Genomic DNA, 18,743 nt, shown 5'->3' with positions numbered 1-18,743 from the left:
GGCCGGGACGGGACGTGTCGGGAGCTCGGCGGGGCTCGGGGTTTGCGAGGCGAGGCTGGACGGCCGGGGCAGGGGCCGAGGCCGCCCGGAGCTGGCGGCGGGGGGCGGCGGAGGCCCGGCGCGGCGCGGTGCCGCCGGGGCCCGGCGCATGGCGGCGGCGGCGGCGGGGGGCATCGCCACGCTGCCCGACGACGGCGGCAGCGGCGCCTTTCCCCCGGGGCACTTCAAGGACCCCAAGCGCCTGTATTGCAAGAACGGCGGCTTCTTCCTGCGCATCAACCCCGACGGGAAGGTGGACGGCGTCCGCGAGAAGAGCGATCCGCACAGTGAGTTGTCCCGGGACCACCGCGGGCGGCACCGGGCGGTAGGGCGACTCTTCGCCCGGGCAGCGGGGCTGCGACTGGGGCCGCGCCTCGGCCGTCCCGCCCTGCCGAAGCTTCGGCAGCGAGCCGTGCTTGTAAAGCGCCCGTCTATGTGCCGAATGTTCTGCGGGAATAACCGCGAGTTTTCAGACGGAGTTAATTCATAGCGAGTTAATGCATACCGACATCCCGTAGCTGATGGTCCCGCACCAGCACCCGAGGGATGTCCCGGGGCAAAGCCTCGTGGCGGTCCGCGCTCAACCTGCTGGGTACAGAGTTTGTCAGGTGCAGAGGTTGTGTTACGGGCTTGAAGGGGTCTCTAGTTTGCATGGTCCTTACACGGGTCTGACGGCACTTGAGGGCTGTACACGGCGGCGGTGAATGCGTTGGATGCATCAAGGTAGAGAGGAGGCTGTTCTTGTTCCCGGTGCGGGTAGGTGCTCATGAGTAGGAGCACTTGTGGCACACAGGTACTCTTAGGAACAGAGGGGTAAATCTGGCCAGGAAAGCAGGGTTTATAACACACTGCTGTCAGAACCTTTTTGGCTTAAAATGTTACATGTTGCATTGTTTTGGTTTTTTTTTTTAAACTTAATGAATGATGGTACAGATACGGATAAAATGTATGGATTCCAGCAGCAGTAGGAGGCTGTCCCTCCCAATACCCGATCTTTTGAAGGGAGGGAAAGGCTCCTGGGCTGGGAACACACCCATGGACTGAATGATCACAGGCTTTCATGGAGTGTGTGGCAGGTTGCTGTTACCAACACAGGCTGCTTTTTGTCCCACAAACAAATTGCCTTTTGCAGAGCTCAGAATATTTTGGAAGAATTCAGCATGGAGGTTTTGTGGATGTAGTGGTGAGTTTTTGATGCGCCTGTGAGGTGTTTCCTTCAGTGCAGGTAACGGACTTGCTGGGTCAGATCATCCCAGTGCGATTCCTGGTTGGAGGGAATTTGTTACTGTGCTCGCTGTGCAGGTCCTGCCTGCAGGCATTTGGCATGAGGAGCAGGTGAAATGCCTTACTGGGATTCTTCATCTGCTTTGCACCTGTGCTCTGAGTGATGGATGCAGGGACTGGACTAAACTCAGGGACTAGGAGGAAAAGGAATTGAGGAGACAGACAAAAATTCTTAATATTACTTTCCACTTCGGACATTCACCTTTAGCAAAACAAATAGTTTTACCCAACAATTCCAAAGAAATCTTGTAACAGGAATCCTTCAAGGAAATAAATCTTATTAATTCATCAGACATGTCACCTCACCCTAGAAGTAGCTATGGAAATGTGCTGCAAAGGGAGGTGATGTTGAGCGGAGGATGTACAAGGCTGAAGCTGAGTCCAAGACATTGCCATGGCTGTTGGGTTCTTGCCCCGTTCCATCTTTGCTTTTGAAAAGTGCAGGTAGTGGTGTGTGGTGTTGTGTACTCACCTGGCTGGGCCAGGCTGCCCTGAGTGGAGCTGGTATTTATCACTGCTGCCTTTTTCATCATCGAGCTCCCTCATAATAATTTCTTCCCTCCTGCCTTTTATATTCTCTCAGGAAAACTAACATTAGTTTTTCATTCTTGAGTCCACTGAATGTGTGTTTTCTCTTCCTGTTGAGCCTTATCATTACTAAAATTTTCAACTGACATCTCATGCTTTCCTGGTAATGAGTTCTCTCCTTTTGTCATTATCAGACAGCTCTTGGCTTGTTGCTTTTTCTTCCTTTCTTTTTTTTCCTGGAAGAGCCCTAGTTCTCAGAAGCAGAGAATAATCAGTGCTTGAAGCATCAGCGAGGCTCATTGCAGGGGCATTGCGTGGTTCACATCCTTAGCATCCTTGCTGTAAATACGTCATTCCACACGACTCTGCTCAACTCTGACCTGGTGAGTGCTGCTCTGTGGAAGTCCCTGTGAAATCTCGTGGTATTCCTGGCATGGCAGAGGGCAATAAATCTTGGACAATGTGAGAGGACTTTAAAAAAGAAATTAGCAATGAAAATAGACACCTTGAGTAGTTCAGGGTGATTTTCTTAGTTAAGCAAAAGGTTTTGCAAAGTGGTTTTGAGAAAAGAAATTGTATGTCAGCACACTGTATGTCTGCACAATTTGGTTCAGAAATAATTAAAGGCCAGTTAGTAGAGATGCTTGTGGTTGCTGCTATTCCTAGGAATTAATTATACAAAATAACATTTCAGTAGCACATCATCCTTCTTACTTTTAAAGGAAGTTCTTATTTTAGAAGGCAAGTTACTGTCTCCTTATGTTTCAGACCAAAGTTTTAATATTATAAACAACTTCCATGATCCATGTCCTTTTTAGCTCCCCTCCTCCTGCCTCTGTTTGAAATACACATCTGCTTTAGGTCATGGCATGGTTTTATACTCACCCCACTCACCTTCATTTATTCATAATTGTGTTGTTAATGAAATTAAGAATGGAAGTTGACGTCCTGCGCGCTGGAGGATTGGGATCGTATGATTCACACAGCTGAAATCCAGGACAGGGCGTCTTCCATGGCCATTATTGCCACATCTGACGCTTCCGCTGCCGGGACTCCAGCGAAGTGCCCCTTTGGACACACTCTGGGGACTGCGTCCAGAGCGTTTTCCCTTCAAGAGGTACTTTCAGACAAACAAGAAACAGAAGGTACTTTCTGAGAGTTTTGTTGTCTAAAGCAAAACAAAAAACATGGCTGGTTTGTTGTTGTTGTTGATCAACAACTGTTGATTCATGCCCTGGAAATTGTACAAAGGACGCAGTGTTTTTGGCTCTTAGAAACTCTCCAGAGGTGTTTCTCTCAAAGAGGCTACAGTGAGGGGGAAAAAACCTGGAGAATGGAAAGGGAACACTTATCCATACATTTAGAACATGTCTAGTAGCACAGCTCGTTCCTTTCAGAGTTTCCCTAAATGAGGAATGGTTGGCATTTATGTATTTCCATAATTTCTTAGGCAGCTTTGTTTCATGATGAGCATAACCCAAGACAGTATCCAAGGCATCCTGAGCCATTCTTGTCCATTCCTTAATGAGGTGACAAGGCTCCAGCCTCTCACTTGGAAGGGATTCAGCTGTGTGAGCTCAGTCAACGCTGCAGATGTATGAAATACCTTCTTCCTGCTCAGTACCTCTCTCCTCTTCCATAAATATCTGCAGAAAATGTAAATTAGGGTAATACTGGTCCAGGAAAATTTCTTAAGAAGGTTCCTTTCATAAATAGTTGTTAATATTAAGATTTTGACTTGTCTCTCTCACAACATTAAAATGGTTACACTCTAAATGTTTTGGAAAGACTGCTGAAGTATAGACTGACTTTTAGAGCAGCTCAGTGAAGATGATGGAAATCTGATCACTGATCATGCAATGGGAGAAAATTCATGGTGATCCTCAAGTTGAGCAAATGTCAGGACATGTTTCCATATGAAGGTTCAGGACCTGGTGTTTAGCTTTCATGGGTAAGTTGTTTGGGACTTGGATTATCTTCTTTCCCATTTTGGTGTCCCACAGACATGGCTATTGACATGCTGTTGACAGGGCAAGATCTTTTCCAAATCTTAGCACTAAGTGAGAGGTGAATTGTTTTAAAAAAACCCTGCTTCTAAATATTCAAATACGTTCCTTCTACCAAAGTCCTTCTGGAAAGACTCTTTTTGCATTACTTTTGATCTGTTGCACAGATCTTAACTGCTTTGCCAAGTACTTTGTGGCATAGCATGGAAATTCCTCCTGGCTCCTGGATGTAGCTGCTTTAGGGGATGAGGTAGCAGAGATCCCCTGTGTGAAAAAGTTGGGAATATGCTTCCTTTGCTTCTTTTATCATCAAAATATCATCATCTGCTCAGGGGAGGATGCCTTCTCATCTCTCACTGTGTCTGCTGCTCCTCTATCCCAGTTCCTAGTGAGTCTTGCCCACCCCAGAGCTGTGTGATCCAGTAGCAGTACACTCCAGAGGTGAACCAGGGCAACAAGGGATGTTTCCAGTGGGCAGTGAACTGTCCTGTCCCTCCCAGCTGTTTTCTACCCAGTTTGGAAGTGGGGAAGGTTCTAAGGGCACCACCACCCACAGGTACACTAGAGGGCAGGATTTAGCCCTTAGATTGTCTCACACAGGAAATCAGGAGCACTTTTAGGTACTTCTATAGTCTGGTTTGCAGGAAAATGATAATCCATCTCCTGTTAGCCACTGCATTCCCAGAGATGGAAAAGACAAATACAGATAACATTGTGAGATCAGATGGCTGCTGTTGGTTTTCATTTGTTTCATAAATGCTTGAAAATTGTTCAGTTGATTCTACAAAAAAGTTTATCTGTAGTGGAGTCATATTTAGCAGAATTTTACAGAAAGTAAATTATTTTAGTAACTCAACCTGAATTTTAAATCTTTGTCTTTTCAGTGACACTTTGTAAGCTTTCCCCAACTCCCCTGGATTACAGATAAGGCAGGCAGTTCTAATAAATAATTATTTGATCATTATGATTTTTAGCACTCAGGGAGCATTGCCCTGGGGTCACTGGCCATCTGTTCCAGGATACTTGAGAGGTGATGGATTGTGCTGAACTGGTTCACAGCCCTGGAATTAACGGTGCTTTTGACTGTCAGTGACAGTGTGTTTAGTGCAATTATCTAATATAACCGAACCAGACCCAGTGCAGGCCAGAGAATGCTCAAGTTACTGTTGCTGAAGAACATACATAAGTGTATGACATCTGTAAATTGGATATCTATACCAGGTGGTATCTGAAATGTTTATAGCATGATTTTTGAAGCCTGAAAGTTGGTAATGAGATACTGTTTCAATCCTGATGGAGAATTAATAGCCTTTGCTTTTGTTAGCACCTGCTTAAGACTATGCGTTTCAAAATAAAGCAGCTCTCTCACCCTTCATCATTTTCAGTAATGTTTGGTAACAATGTGCGGGTCAACTGTTTTGCCTGTGCCTCTTCTGCTGCCTCCAGGCTTGTCAATAAAAATATTCAGAGGGCGACTCTCTGGAGTGCTGGTGGCATTTTAGGGTTATTATCTTACGTAGTTTTTTTGTTTGTTCAGGGTAGGGCCAGATTTTGACTGGGGCTCGATAGGATCAGCCGAGAATACAAATGAGATGATGTCTGCGCAGTTGGGTGGAGGTCGTCTTGCAGGAGCTGTCATGGTGCACTGCTGCTGGAGTGACCCTGGGCGAGCCTGTCGCTCATCTTTGACTTTCAGAGCTGGAAACCACATTGACCGAGTGATTCAAAGGAGAAGGAGACTGAGGGTACTGGGAAAGGGCAAAGTGGGGCGCAAACTCCATGGCCATGTGCAGTGCCAGTGTGGTGAAATTCTGCTCATGTGCTGCAGAGCTCGGGGGTTTGTCTGTTACCTTTCTGACAGGGTTTTAGTGGATCTCATAAAACGACAATCATTAGGTTTCCTGGAATATGCAAGTCACAAAATCCTTGTAGCCGTGGCTGTGGAATCCTGCATGGTGGTGTTTTGTAAGAGCAAGGAGAGACTTCAGCTGTGATACAGCTTGAAAATATTTGTAGTCTCTTTCTTGGTTCTTTCCTTTCTGCTCTCAGGCTGCCCCACAATGCCTGATGTAGACTTACCCCTTATCCCCAGACACTCTGTGCCGTTCTCTGGGCATGAAGCTTTAGGGTATTTTTGGTGTTAAAGGATGTCCTTAGCATACTCAAGTGTGCAGTTATCACAGCATCTGGATCTGTGCTTGGGGGAAAGTCTGCAGCACCTCTGGTGACTCGCATCAATTTTTTGGTATCTTTTCTTGGCGTTTCTAGGTACTGGGGAAAAAAATCTTGACATCTTTATTCTTCACCACATATTCATCACTGAGATGCCAAGAAAAGTGCCAGAGCTGGTACAAGGGAGGTGGTAGGAGTGCTGGTAGTGTGGAATGCAATGTCCCTCTCCAGTGACAGCAGATTGTCACTGCCTACCTGGGATGCCATGTCCTGAACTATCTCGTCTGTTAAAATGCAGAACAGGATACATCTTCCCAGATGGATGTCTTGAAAAGCATGAGCAGAGTCTGTGCAGTAGTCACCTGTGTTACATTTCAGGTTAGAATAGTAATTTTGGGACTGTATTACAAAGGAAGTTCATATAGTCCCTCAACTCTGGGAAGACCAGTGGAGAGACCAACATTCCCAGGTGGAGTGGCTGTGTGCAGTTACTCTGTGGGATCTGCTGGTACCTGTGGGAACAGAGGTGGATCCAAAACCAGGAGCATGTGTTAGTGTGGAGAAGCAGCTACCAATGGCCACGTAGGGGCTGTCACTTAGGGAATCCTGCTGCACAGACCTGTTGGGCTGAGCAGTTCCTGGGAAACAATATGTGGATTCAGTTCCTTGGGTTTCTCCACCTGTAACGGAGCAGTTAGGGTGAATAGCTGAACGTGCTCCTGGCCATTCACTGGAGTATGTAAATAGGAAGGATTCGTTTTGTGGTTTTAGAGATGTTTACAGACTCATTGTGGATGTTTTGCTGACAGTAATGTTGTTCATTCAGGAAAATGGAGGGGAAAAATGTACAATGCTCATGTCCTTAGAAGTGCAGGAATTCCTCAAAACTGAAGAGGTGCACAGAACTGGTTCATGTTGCCAGGTGTTATTTATTTCAGTCCCAAGCTTCTGCTTGCTTTACAGCTTCAAGCAGTAACATCCTCCGGAGCACTTACCTGTGCTAGATGCTAGAGCAAGTAGCAGTAGTAGTAAGGTGTTTTCCAGTGATCAGGCTCTAGTCCCATGGATCAGTATTGTCAGTGTGATATTTTATTAGGAGAAAATGCTACTAGGAGTGGGGTGCGTGGCTGCTGCTTTGATCTGGTGTAAGGTGATACAGTTTGATGGCCAGTGCTTGTAGCTGCTGTACTGCAGGAGCGCCCTCTTGCAGGAGATGTCTGGAGCAGTGTAGGCACTGAAACCATCACATGGATCTAAACCAGGGTATGGGCACTGGCAATGGTCAGGCTCAAGCAGCAGGGAGTCAAGTAGGTTCTTCCAAGCTGCAGATTCCAAGGTCTCTCTTTCGTTGTCAGGAGAGTGCTCACATCCCTTGTTAGTATAGTTCAAATGTACTCAGAATGAAATTGAGGAGTGTTACCCAAATATGCACTGTGTGTTTTATTTTGAGTCAAGGAATTTGATTTCTTACAAAGAAAATTCTTTACTCGAGCAGGGCTGCATTCAAAAGCAAATTAGAGCCTTTTTGTGAAGACTGGGATTCATTACTGTGCTGGGTCAGCAGTGATTGACAGCTCTTGTCCTTCACTGCAGCTCGTGCTGTTCCCCTGTGCATGCTTTATTTAAAGGTCAGCACAGGGTGGTTACACAGCTTGATGGAAGGGGATGAAATAGCAGGATGAAGTAAGACTTCGAGCTTATTGTGGCATTTGCACTGTCCTTGCAATAAAGGAGCTGGGCTGGCACCAATGCTATACTGTGTGTGCATGTGTATGGCTTTACATTTTCAAAAATTTCTTTACTTTTTCCAAAAATATTTATTAAAGTCTCAATGATCAGTTCAGTTTCATTGCTACTGGAGATGAGGAAAGTACAAACACAGCATAATTGCTGTCTCAACCTTTTGGCCAGGTTAAGAGCAATCAGCTGTAAAAGGCAGCTCAATTCACACAAGCTCCTCTGTATGGGGTTGTTCCTTCTTCCTCCCTGTCTGCTGTGCCATCTCTCTGGATCCTGGGTGCCTGACAGAGTTCCTTTTTCACCACTGTGCTCCAGACTCTCTGAAATCCCATTTACTTATTCTTCTTGGCATTCCTAAAATCCAGCTTTTCCTTTCCAACTGTGACACTGAGGCTTATTGAGCCTATGGGGCAGCAATGTCTCACCACTGCTCTGGCAGCCTTTGCCTTTCATCTCATGTGTTACTGCTCCGACATCAGTCACAGCCCTGAAATACTTTGTACTACTGAGTAGTTGTGTGAGTTCTACCTGGAGGAAGAACACTACAAAATACCTTCTAAAAATTGCACATTTTACCTTCTCTGTCTTCTGAAATGCTGTTCCCGTGTTTGCCTTGGGTTGTCCCTGGTTTTATGTGTTTGTTTTGCTGCAAGTAAAAAACAGGTCATAGTTGCAAGGAGATGAGTGAACGCACAGTAACCATAAAGCTGAATTTCTGCAACTTCTGTACGTGTCTTCTGACATGGCTGTGTTGGCTGAACAGTTGCACCGGCTTTGTTCTGAAGTTAAACACCCAAAAGTGGTTATTCTGTGATTTACTTCAGTCAATACTAAACGAAACAAAGTGAAAGCAGATGAAAACAACACAGGGGATACCTTACCCGTGCTAAGAAAAGCCCTTTGGGAACAGTCCTAAAAAAACTACATATGAACAGGCATGCATGATTGTTTTGATAAGGAAACCCTGAAATATTTTTCTAAATCAAGAATATGGGATGAAAATAATGGTAATTTGGAGACTAAGCTTTATTACCTATACCTAGTAAGGAATGAAGTTCTTCTCTGGTAAAGTTAGGAATTTTTTCTGTTTGCTTTTATCCTCTTGACTTCCAAAGATGCATCAGTTCATCTGCAATGCCAAGGAGTCAGCAAACAGTGTGGCAGAAGGCATTTAGAAGGGTTTTACATGACGGTGACTTGGAGTTTCTGGCGTACACAGTCCTTTCATAATACGAAGCAATTGCTGTTTACTCGGCAGCACAAAATGCCCAAATCGTGCTTTGTAAGCAGAATTCACAAACTTTGGATTTGCTTTTGCATGACATTTTTACTTTAAAGGGCTTGACTAGGTTTGATCAACCAGATTATGCAAGCTGTGAGAAGTGGAGAAGTGTGGCTGTGTGTGTTTTACACGTGGGCACACAGGCAAGGAGCAGTGTCCGTCACGCTATTCTGAAATTATTGTTCTGCATGATGACTTTACTGTCTTTTATATGAAATTTATAGGGAGCACCAGAGAATGCTGTGTGTTTGGTAAGCAGTGTTTCATGGGGAGGATTCCCAGTGTCATAGGTGCATGTTAGGTAGAACTGGGTACTTGCAGGAACTGAGATCAAGATAAAAATCAGAATAGGTGGAGAACCTGATAAGGGAAATAATTTCCATTTTATTCAGTATCTGTACTACATAAAAAGGTGAAAACTTTTAAAATCTGAGAATGTCCATGTTAATGTGGTTGATTATGATAGTGGCTGGATGCTTGAACAGTTACACAAGTTACTGTTCCGCTTTAAGCCTTGGTTTACTCTTAAGTGTAATGGGAACTTCCTGAAGTGTTTGTGTTTCACGAGTGTGTATTTTTGTTGTAGATGTTTACATTTTGGACACCTTGGGTCTGTCTGTGAGTGGTTTTATGCCTCTGGCTGGCAAAAAGGAAAAAGATACACTTAGAATGTTGTCATGCAAAAGCAAAGAAATGTGCCTTTGTATGGGAGCGTGACTCACTGTTTCTCACCCTGACACTCCATTGGCTTGATTGTTTTTGTTGCAATTCTGGTGGTTTGGTTTATTAGCAGCCCACCTCTCCTGCTAAGGTTTGCTGGTTGTTTCTCCTCTCTGTTTCTCCTTTCGCCACCTCATATGTGTTCCAGGTTTTAGGCAGTGTGTGCATCAGCCACTGGCTCTAGCAGTGGCTCAGTTTTACCATGAGTGTATGAAAGCGAATGAGGAGTTGTTCTCTTATTCACAGTCTGAAGACTTGGGGATGCCTCGTATGTCAGCACTTACCAAATAGCAGAAGACGTTGAATTGCTAATTGTACCTTTGAGAAAGAGATGCCAGAAACTGTCAGAGTGGGACAGAAGGACACAAAGGTATTTGTAATTCTTAGAGAAAGTTACAGTAGGCATCACCAGGCTGGGGTTTGGATCTGATCCAGCAGGCAGGAAAAGCCAGAAGGGGGTGTTAATATATGCGTGTTTGTAAATGCATGTGTGGCTTTGAACCAGCCCCTGGGTTTGTCGTGTTAGGTGTGGAGCAAGCACGTCTGACTCCTTATGTTTTGCTTGGACACCTGGCTGGGAATAGATGTTGCCCCTGAGCATGAAGGAATGGCCAGCTTCAGCCACAGAGGATGGTGGAGTGGGAATTCGGCTGTAGGGTGTTGCATTTAGCGAAATGTTGTTGAGTTTTACTTTCCCCCTCTTTTTTTTGTGAACTTCCTTGCGTTTCTGATGCTTATTCCCTCTGGAGCTGATCCACCTCTGCAGTGAGACTGCAGAATAGCTGCTTTGTGCTTTCCCGTGGGCACGGAGGTGCGGGAGGATGGGGAATGGGAGCTGGCGCAGCAGCTTCACCGCACTGTCACTCGGGGGCCTCGTGGAAGGATTTTCCTTACAGGGCCTCTGCAAATATGTTGGAGATGGGCCCTGATCCTTTGGCTGGGGCTGAGCTTTTCCACAGCAGACTGTAGTAACACTAGTCATTGATCCAGAGACGTGCAGCCTGGGATTTTTGGGGGTACAGAAACTCTCCCTTCTCGTACACTGAGTGAGAGGTGTTTTGCTTTTTGTTCCAATAAAGCGGCTGTATGTTACTGAAAACGGGGGTTGAAATAGTGTCCAGTTTTTCCTCTCTTTCCAGGCAGTGAGTTGCTCCCTTAGCTGCAGTGAGCCAGGCAGGGTTCTCACTGTGAAGTGATGGAGTCTCTTCAGCAGGAGGCTGGACTAGAGAGAGTCCCTCTGACCTGACTTTTGTGTGATCCTGACACTGGGGATGGTACTTGTAGCTCTAGTCTGAAGTCTGTCTGTAGGGTGTTAGCTAGAAGGGTTACCGTGAAAATGCAGCTGAGGCTGTAATCAAACCTTTATTTGCTGTGTAAATGCATCCAAAGCCAGAAGCTCATTGTTGGTTTTTACTTCATGGTTTCTCTGATATAGTGGTTAGAGTTCTCACTTCCTTGTGGATGAGTAGGAAGATGGGGGTTTTATTAATCCCTTTGGTTAATACATCCTCAAATTCCACCTCCTTCAGATGTGTGTTTGCCTCCTGCTCCAGAAGAGCACCCTCCTGTACTGCCCTTACCCTGCCCTATCTTCACTGCTCTTTTTGTTTGCCTTTTATTTTATTCCAAATGTGTTTCTGTCCCTTTCTCTCCTCCCTGTGACCTTTATTTTCCCTTTTCCTTACTAATCCTGTGGCATTCTCCTGCCCCAGAACATCTTAGCCAGTGCAGCTGCTGTGAGTGAAATACCAGCACGTGGCTTTGGTCACAGGGATTGCCCCGGGTGAAGGGCTTGCCAACAGATTCCCACTGGGAGTCAAAAGGTAGTACCAGCTCAGCAGTGAGCAACTTCCAGAATGTGCAGCTCTGTTTTTCTCAAGTATTAAGTTGGTAGGTTTTGCCCAGGTCTTTGAAATGAACCGATTTTGAAGGAGATTTTTGGCCGAACTGTTTATGATGCATAGCAATGAAAACTTTTGGGACCGTTTTAAGTTGTGCAGTTCCTGAGTCTGGGTCACTCTAAAGCTTTGGTTTATTAGAACTGTAAAAGAACCTGAGAGTTTGCATTGTACGTGTGATTTTCCAGTTCTAGTGCTCAGGACAATAAAAGTACTTTTGGAAAATGTTCATGTTTTCTCTGTTCTCTTCATTTGCTAACGGCTTTCCTGTCTAGCTACTTGTCCTTAAAATTATTTTCTCCACTGGACTGTGCAAAACTGCCTTGGAAATAATTTTTTTTTGAGGTCTCTAAGAAAACGAGGAAGATCCATTTTTCAACAGAAATCTGAAACTTTGCCAACCACAATGCTATTAAATACCACTTTTCGACTTCCATATTCTTAGAAAAGTCTCTCCAAGCTGTGAAATAAATGCCCATTTGTAACTCTCTAAAATACACTGTTTTGTTTAACCTGCAGCTTGTACATCTGTCCTGGCCACATACCCTGTGACAGAACATCTCAGTGCCTGCTGCAGTGTGCTCCAGCTTCCTTTAGTGCCACAGATTGTACTGGTTTCTGTGGAAATTCGGGTTGGACTGCATAGCTTGTGTTTTTCAGCCAGAACATCAGGGAATATGAATCTCTCACAGACCTCTGTGTATTGTTGGCAAAAAACATTCCCTCTCTATCCATTTTTATATGACTGGAAGGCTTGTAGGTTCACTTGAACTACATCACTCAGAGTTTCTCAGCTGATGTGAAAGTGCAAATGTACGTCCTGCAATTCATTCCTTCTTACTCAGCAGAATGATTCTATTAAGCTTATTACGATAGACAAGAAAGTCTCTAATAGGAACTGTAAATTTCCTGGGTCCTGTGAGTTGATTTTATTGTTTAATTTAATAACTTACCAATGATGACTTAGCCCCACTCCGGGGGAAGTTTGCTCAGTGGGTGAGCTCTGTGTTCTCACAACACCAGCAGGCATCGAGCAGAGCCTCGTGCTTGGTGTTCCTTGTGGATTGCAGGGCATGAATGGGAACAGGGAAATAACTCACTGCCATGCTGGAGGGGCCAGAATATCTGGGAAAATGGGCCTTTTTAGCCCTTGGTTAATGAGCTCTTTCACAGCAATCTGCTACTTTTTTTGGGCTACAAATTATTTGACTTTCATGGATGGTATCTTGAGGTTCAGTTACGCTGAAAACAAGTATTGGGAGTAGATGTGAAATACTGGAGTCTGCACTGTTGCTGCTGATGACCAAAGGCTGTAAAAGATGCAGATCATCAATGTCAAGTGATACATTTCTCTTACAACCAATTTATTTGCAGTGAGCTAAACCTAAAATTGTCGCTTCTGCTGATGATCATGTGGTCAAAATGGGTTTGATCAGTAAGGCTGTGTTGTATCTTGGCATCTCCACTTCAGTGTAACCATGTGGCAAATACTCACTGCATTAATAAAGCTGTAAAATAACACTGAAACCTGAAAAACTCACACTACTGTTCTGGTCTGTTTGTTCATGTGTTTTTGGAGTTGGAGAGGAAAACCCAGTGAAGCCGATTTTCCTTTTGGAGCTTTCAGTATTGCAGCTCTTTTCAAACTCTGCAGGAATACCTTGGATTTATTTTGGGTTTTTTTTTTTTTTTTCTTTTCACAAACTATACAAATTTTTACAGGACTTAGAAACCTTTACCAGAAGTTTATTTTTACAAAATTTGAACTTCTGGCCTGGTGTGATACTGTAGGATTTCATGTGTGTTTTTGTCCAGAGAAAGTCACAAAGCATAATAAGTCAGTACTGTAGTAATTAATATTAATTTTCAGCTTTTCCACAGCTGTTTCTTGTTAAGTGTGTGGTGAAAGCTGTGTGCTTGGCACATCTCAAAAGTCTATTTCCCACAGTCCCTGCCCAGAGCACTTTTCCACGTTCTTGCTTCCCCAGAGGCTAAGGAGTTACACCAAAGTGTTTGGAGCTGTTCACAAGTCTGATTTTGGCCTCATAACTTAGGAGCATTATATTTTGGATACTTGATTCTGAGATGAAATTGTGCCTGACTTTTAACTTTTACCCTAAAAAAGGGTTTGCAATTATCCCAACAGTTTTATGTTCCTTGTATTCCTGATGCTGGAGTTTCGGTTGGTTTCTACAGTGCTGTCTTTTTTTCCCTTCAACAAAAAGCCAAAAAAGCAACAACCTCGCTCTTGAATCCGAAGAGATGCTGCTTCTCCAAAATTTACAGTCACTTTAGGCATTTATTCTGATGGCTGAAAAGCTCAAGGTATTTAAAACTGCATCTCCAAATGGAATAAAGTACCTGCTGAACCAAAGCAGGTAGGTGAAGGAAGCTCCTGTCTGAGATGTTGTGTACAACAGGCAAAGGCAGGCAAAAGGGGAAGTTTTCTTGTGTTCATCCAGACTACTGGCTTTGATTTATGGCTACAGAAATCAGTTAAGGCTTTGTGTTAATAATTCACAGGTAGTAGATAAAAGCTATGTGATAGGACCTTACAGGTTTTCATTTCTATGAAACCTTTCATTTCTTTTAATTGATGCAAAACATGTTCCTGCTTTGTATACCACCGTTTCTTGTGCCTTTGGTGCCTTCATCTACTGCTGCAGTTCTGTTTGATTTTTCCACCCACTTGTTGGATGGATGAGGTAAACTAATGGATATTTGCTGTTGGGAACTGCCAGAACCCTCAGGGAGTGATAGGGACCGGGACAGTCTCAGGCTCGCTGACAGTCTGCCTGTACAGGGCTGTGTGCGTGCAGTGTCCGATGGTGTTCTGCAAACCTCGGGAAAAATTGCCATGAAAAACTTCCATTTTTTGGGAGTATCTGACTGTGCTCTAAGTGGCCTTTCAAGGAATATCATGGGTTTTAAGCTGCCTTTATGCAAAATGACGATGGAATAACTCAATCTCGCTGTTGCAAATTCGAAAGTAGCTACTGTCTTTGTAAAAATGGGGTCAGAAAGCCAAAGGTGGAAAATTTACTATTTTCATTGCAAGCTGAAGCTTTCTGTGGTGGAGGTTTTGAAGCACTGACTGCTGCGATCCCACGATGGCGGTGAAACCTTTTGTCTTTTTTTTTTTTTTGTTCGCAGTCAAGCTGCAGCTTCAGGCGGAGGAGCGAGGAGTGGTGTCCATCAAAGGTGTCAGTGCCAATCGCTTCCTGGCCATGAAGGAGGATGGCAGATTGCTGGCCTTGGTAAGCAGCACTCGCCTGATGTCTCTGTGTTGCTGTGTCCTGCCCTTGCTCTGTGCGGGGTGGTCTTTCTTCCTGCAGGACTTAGCTGCTCGGTGTGGGATTTATCAGGAGAAATGAGCTCTGCACAGCTTCTGCCAGTTACTTGAAATAGGGATTAGGAGGAGTTGGGTATTTCTGTCCTACCTAGGAGCTGCAAAATTTAACAGGAATGGCTTCTCTGAGAGGGAAAAAATCACAGTGATCAGGAAATTATAAAAACAAATGAAGAGTAAAGTGTCTGCCTTTTTACCCTCAGGAGTAATTTTTTCCTCTTTTACTTGCACATAAAATGATTTTAAAAGACCTCTTTGAAGGGGAAAGTAAAGCCGATTTCTTTTAGAAAATTACTTTCATGGCACTAATCTGTATAAATTATTTTCTCATTTTCCTCTTTGTAGAGACTAAAGTTTTTTTGGGCACTTGTACTTCCTAACTAGAAAACTGGCAAGAAAAGTATTTTTGCAAATGTGATGATAAAATTTTAAAAGTTATATAAATGTGGGTAAAATTCAGCTGCTCTCTAGTGAGACTAGTTTTAGTTTAAACTCTTATGTATTTTACTGGTATCAGCTGAATTTTTAACTGTGTTGTAAAGCCAGTGTGTGCAGCAGACTTGGAGAGTTAATGTCTCTCTGAGCCAAATGATAAATTTTGTTTTAAGAGATGCAGTTACATTAATTTTGCTTACAAGACCTAGACACTGTAAATCCCTCATCCACATTTATATCCTTCAGTGCCTGGTGAAGTATCTGGTGAAGCACCAGGGCACCCACCCTGCCAGAATTTTGGTTTGCAACAGCCCCTGGTGCTTTGTGTATTCACACAGCCCCATTCAGCCTCTGTGCAAGCCTGCTCCGTGGCCGGGGCTAGCAATGTGCATTCCTAACCCTGGCTGAACTGCAGCTGATGAAAGACCTATGCCAGGGGATGTAGAAATTTTTTCTGATTCTCCTCCTCTGCCTCCATGAAATGAGACTGAAAGTAGTTTTACAGGAGCAGGACTCCCCAGGATGCTCCTCAGTCCTGGCTCCACGGAGTTTTGTGTGGGCTTGGAAATGCAGTTAAAGAACCTGCTTCAAGTTACTTGGATATTGTGTGACAGCTCAGTTGAAGAAAATGTGAGGAGTTGTCCACTGTGCTATTCTTGAGTTAAGTATAATTGGGAATTTCCTGTGGTGCTGGTGCGGTGGCATTCAGCTTCCCATTCTAACAGCACTCCGTACCCTGAGTGACTGGCAGGGAATGGTCAAAATAGGGCGTTTAGCACCGTTTGTCAAATGATAAACATAAACACAGCGGTGTGTTTATATTTGGGATTTCTGACCTGCTGCTGCACGGTGGGTTTGGTTGTAGAATATGCTTCCCTTGCAGCAGTTTTTGTTTGCTTAGTTCCTGTAAGGCAAAATGCTTGTAAAGTATCGTCCAGTCATTCGGAATTACTCTCTCAGAATATGTAAAGTTGGGTCACTTTGTACTTCCCACTTGAGCTTGTAAAACTCTTTTTTTCTTTGGCGTTGTTTCTGGAAATGGGTATTACTTGAATCATATTTGCTGCACGCAACATTTTTCTTATTCATAGGTGGAAACTCTTCTCTTTAAGACTTTTTTTCTCCAACCAACTGAACAAATGCTGCTGCAATTTCATGGCTGTTTTCTGTAGCGCTGGCAGTGTTTTTCCATGAGGACTTCTGTGCTGTGACTTCCAGCAGTCTGTGGCTGGCTGTGCCTTAACCATTTTCTGCTTCCAAACACGTTCAAGAAACTGTTTCTAATTGCCAGCGTCTCTTGTTCATTTAGAGCAGGGCTGTTTCAAGAGAACTTGCAAAGAGTGTACACTAGAAATGTCTGTGGTGAATTGCACATGGGGAAACACTGCTGAAATTTCTTTCAAAACATTATGGAACTTTTAATTTCTAAACACATAATTTAGTCCTCTAATCAGTCACTCAAGTACTACTCTGTCCTCTTTAATATCTGGGGTTTTTAATTACTTTTCAGTGTCCAGGATCAATTTGTGTAGTGTCCTTGTTTTACAAATAAATTAATGTTTTTGGAAATATGTTTGCAAATTCTTATTCAGGCCTGTTTTTCATCTTGTTGGATGTTTTTGTAATTACTTGTTGAGATATGCTGCAGGGTTTGTTCTGAACGGGGCTTTGCAGGATGATTTATTGCACAGCCCGTGGACCACTGCTCACCCTGGTGACCTGCGTGGGGGTGCAGTGGTTCTTGTCTGGAAATCTGGATGATGCAGCTTTTAACTGAGCATTTTCATGTTCTTTACTAACAGAATCAGTCACGGGGGAGAAGTGATCTCTACCACTGGAGGAAATAGCTGGTTGTGAATGCAGATAGTCAAAACCTCCCCTTGGAAAATGCTCTTTTAACTGAAAATATTTATGCAGAAATGCATCTGTTCCAGCAGATTTTCAATGAAAAAAATGGAAACATTTCCCATCTGATATGGCTTATTTTGACTTTCCAGATTAATTATAAGAATGAAGTACTTTCACATTATGGAATGAAATGTGATTATTTATTTCATTAAGAAATTTCCCAAACTTCCCTTGAAAGGAAGGATTTTGACTAACTTGTATTTTGTGATAAATAATTCGTTATTTAGGGATATGACCTGTTCATTCTGTCATGATTATGTGGTTTTGCTGTGATCAGCCAGGTTTTGCCAGACTTGAAGGACTTGACTCGAAGCGGAATTCTTGTCTTTTGATGTTATGGCTTCAAATTGTTCTCAAAGAATATTTGTGAGGATAACCTGCATTTAGTTTGAACAGAGTTCACGTGTTTCATGAGGTGCTGAGAAAGCTTCTACTGCCAGATCTGCACTCTGGATGCAGCCTGGACTTTCAGTGTATCTGAAAGGAAAAACCACAGATATCTAGGTGCTGACATTGACAGTGCAGTGGCTGGCACCCCACTCTGCCTTGACAGCAGTCCAGCTCCTGAAATGTCACCTCTGGGGGATGTTAAGGAATACATAGTTCATGAAGCCTGAGCTGTCATTTGTCACCTTAATGATAGGGTTTATGTCAAAATGTTTACATTGATAATGGACTGTAGGAAAGCACTGGTGTCGCATATGCTTTGGGGAGAAGTAAGGACTTTTTTCACCCTTTTTTTGATATGCCTCTGCCTGAATTTCCAGTGTGGGCAATTGTACTGAATTCTGCTTGAAGTTTTTGTTCTTAAAGGCTTCTTTTATACATTTTCTGATAAGAACAAAGAATTACACAGTAATTAAGAGGAAATTAAAAGCTGCTTAATCTGTATCAGAGACAATAAATGAACCGTAGGTAAAAACCTCTTATTGTAACTGTTTTTAACAATATTTTCACAGTAGGTATCTTTCTTCAGTTGTGAAACAGTTAATCTCTGTTTCTTAAAACCAAAGGTACTGCTCACATTCTTGCTAATTTAGTCCCCTGAATGTGAAGAATTGATTTGTGGTGCTACACCAGTAATGCTCTCTTTTCCCTTTTAGAAATACGCAACAGAAGAATGTTTCTTCTTTGAACGTTTGGAATCCAATAACTATAACACTTACCGGTCACGGAAATACTCGGATTGGTATGTGGCACTGAAAAGAACTGGACAGTACAAACCTGGACCAAAAACTGGACCTGGACAGAAAGCTATCCTTTTCCTTCCCATGTCTGCTAAAAGCTGACTTCCATGGCAGATTCTGAGCACCAATGCCACACAGCACTAAAGATGTCGTCTTTCCTACTCCTCTCCAAAGTAGCCAAATATAAGCAATTAT

The 18,743-nt window shown here is 43.6% G+C and overlaps 1 protein-coding gene across 1 annotated transcript; it reads left to right on the top strand.

Moving 5' to 3' along the window:
- Window positions 1-57: 57 nt before the first annotated feature.
- Window positions 58-18,718, top strand: FGF2 (fibroblast growth factor 2). The gene is made up of 3 exons (XM_041412007.1): window positions 58-326; window positions 14,823-14,926; window positions 18,465-18,718. The coding sequence occupies exons 1-3, from the start codon at window positions 149-151 to the stop codon at window positions 18,648-18,650; spliced, it is 468 nt and encodes a 155-aa protein (XP_041267941.1). The 5' UTR covers window positions 58-148; the 3' UTR covers window positions 18,651-18,718.
- The last annotated feature ends 25 nt before the right edge of the window (window positions 18,719-18,743 follow it).

Source organism: Onychostruthus taczanowskii, unplaced genomic scaffold, assembly GCF_017590055.1.
Source record: "Onychostruthus taczanowskii isolate IOZ18803 unplaced genomic scaffold, ASM1759005v1 scaffold38, whole genome shotgun sequence".
Taxonomy (NCBI): Eukaryota; Metazoa; Chordata; class Aves; order Passeriformes; family Passeridae; genus Onychostruthus; species Onychostruthus taczanowskii.
This window is presented reverse-complemented; position numbering and strand designations above follow the sequence as displayed.

Excerpts from the sequence above, each read along its gene's own strand:
- FGF2 (XM_041412007.1), top strand. The coding sequence starts at position 149 with ATGGCGGCGGCGGCGGCGGGGGGCATCGCCACGCTGCCCGACGACGGC. Across the intron at positions 327-14,822 it reads CGAGAAGAGCGATCCGCACA|TCAAGCTGCAGCTTCAGGCG; the intron begins GTGAGTTGTCCC and ends TTTTGTTCGCAG. Across the intron at positions 14,927-18,464 it reads ATGGCAGATTGCTGGCCTTG|AAATACGCAACAGAAGAATG; the intron begins GTAAGCAGCACT and ends TTTCCCTTTTAG.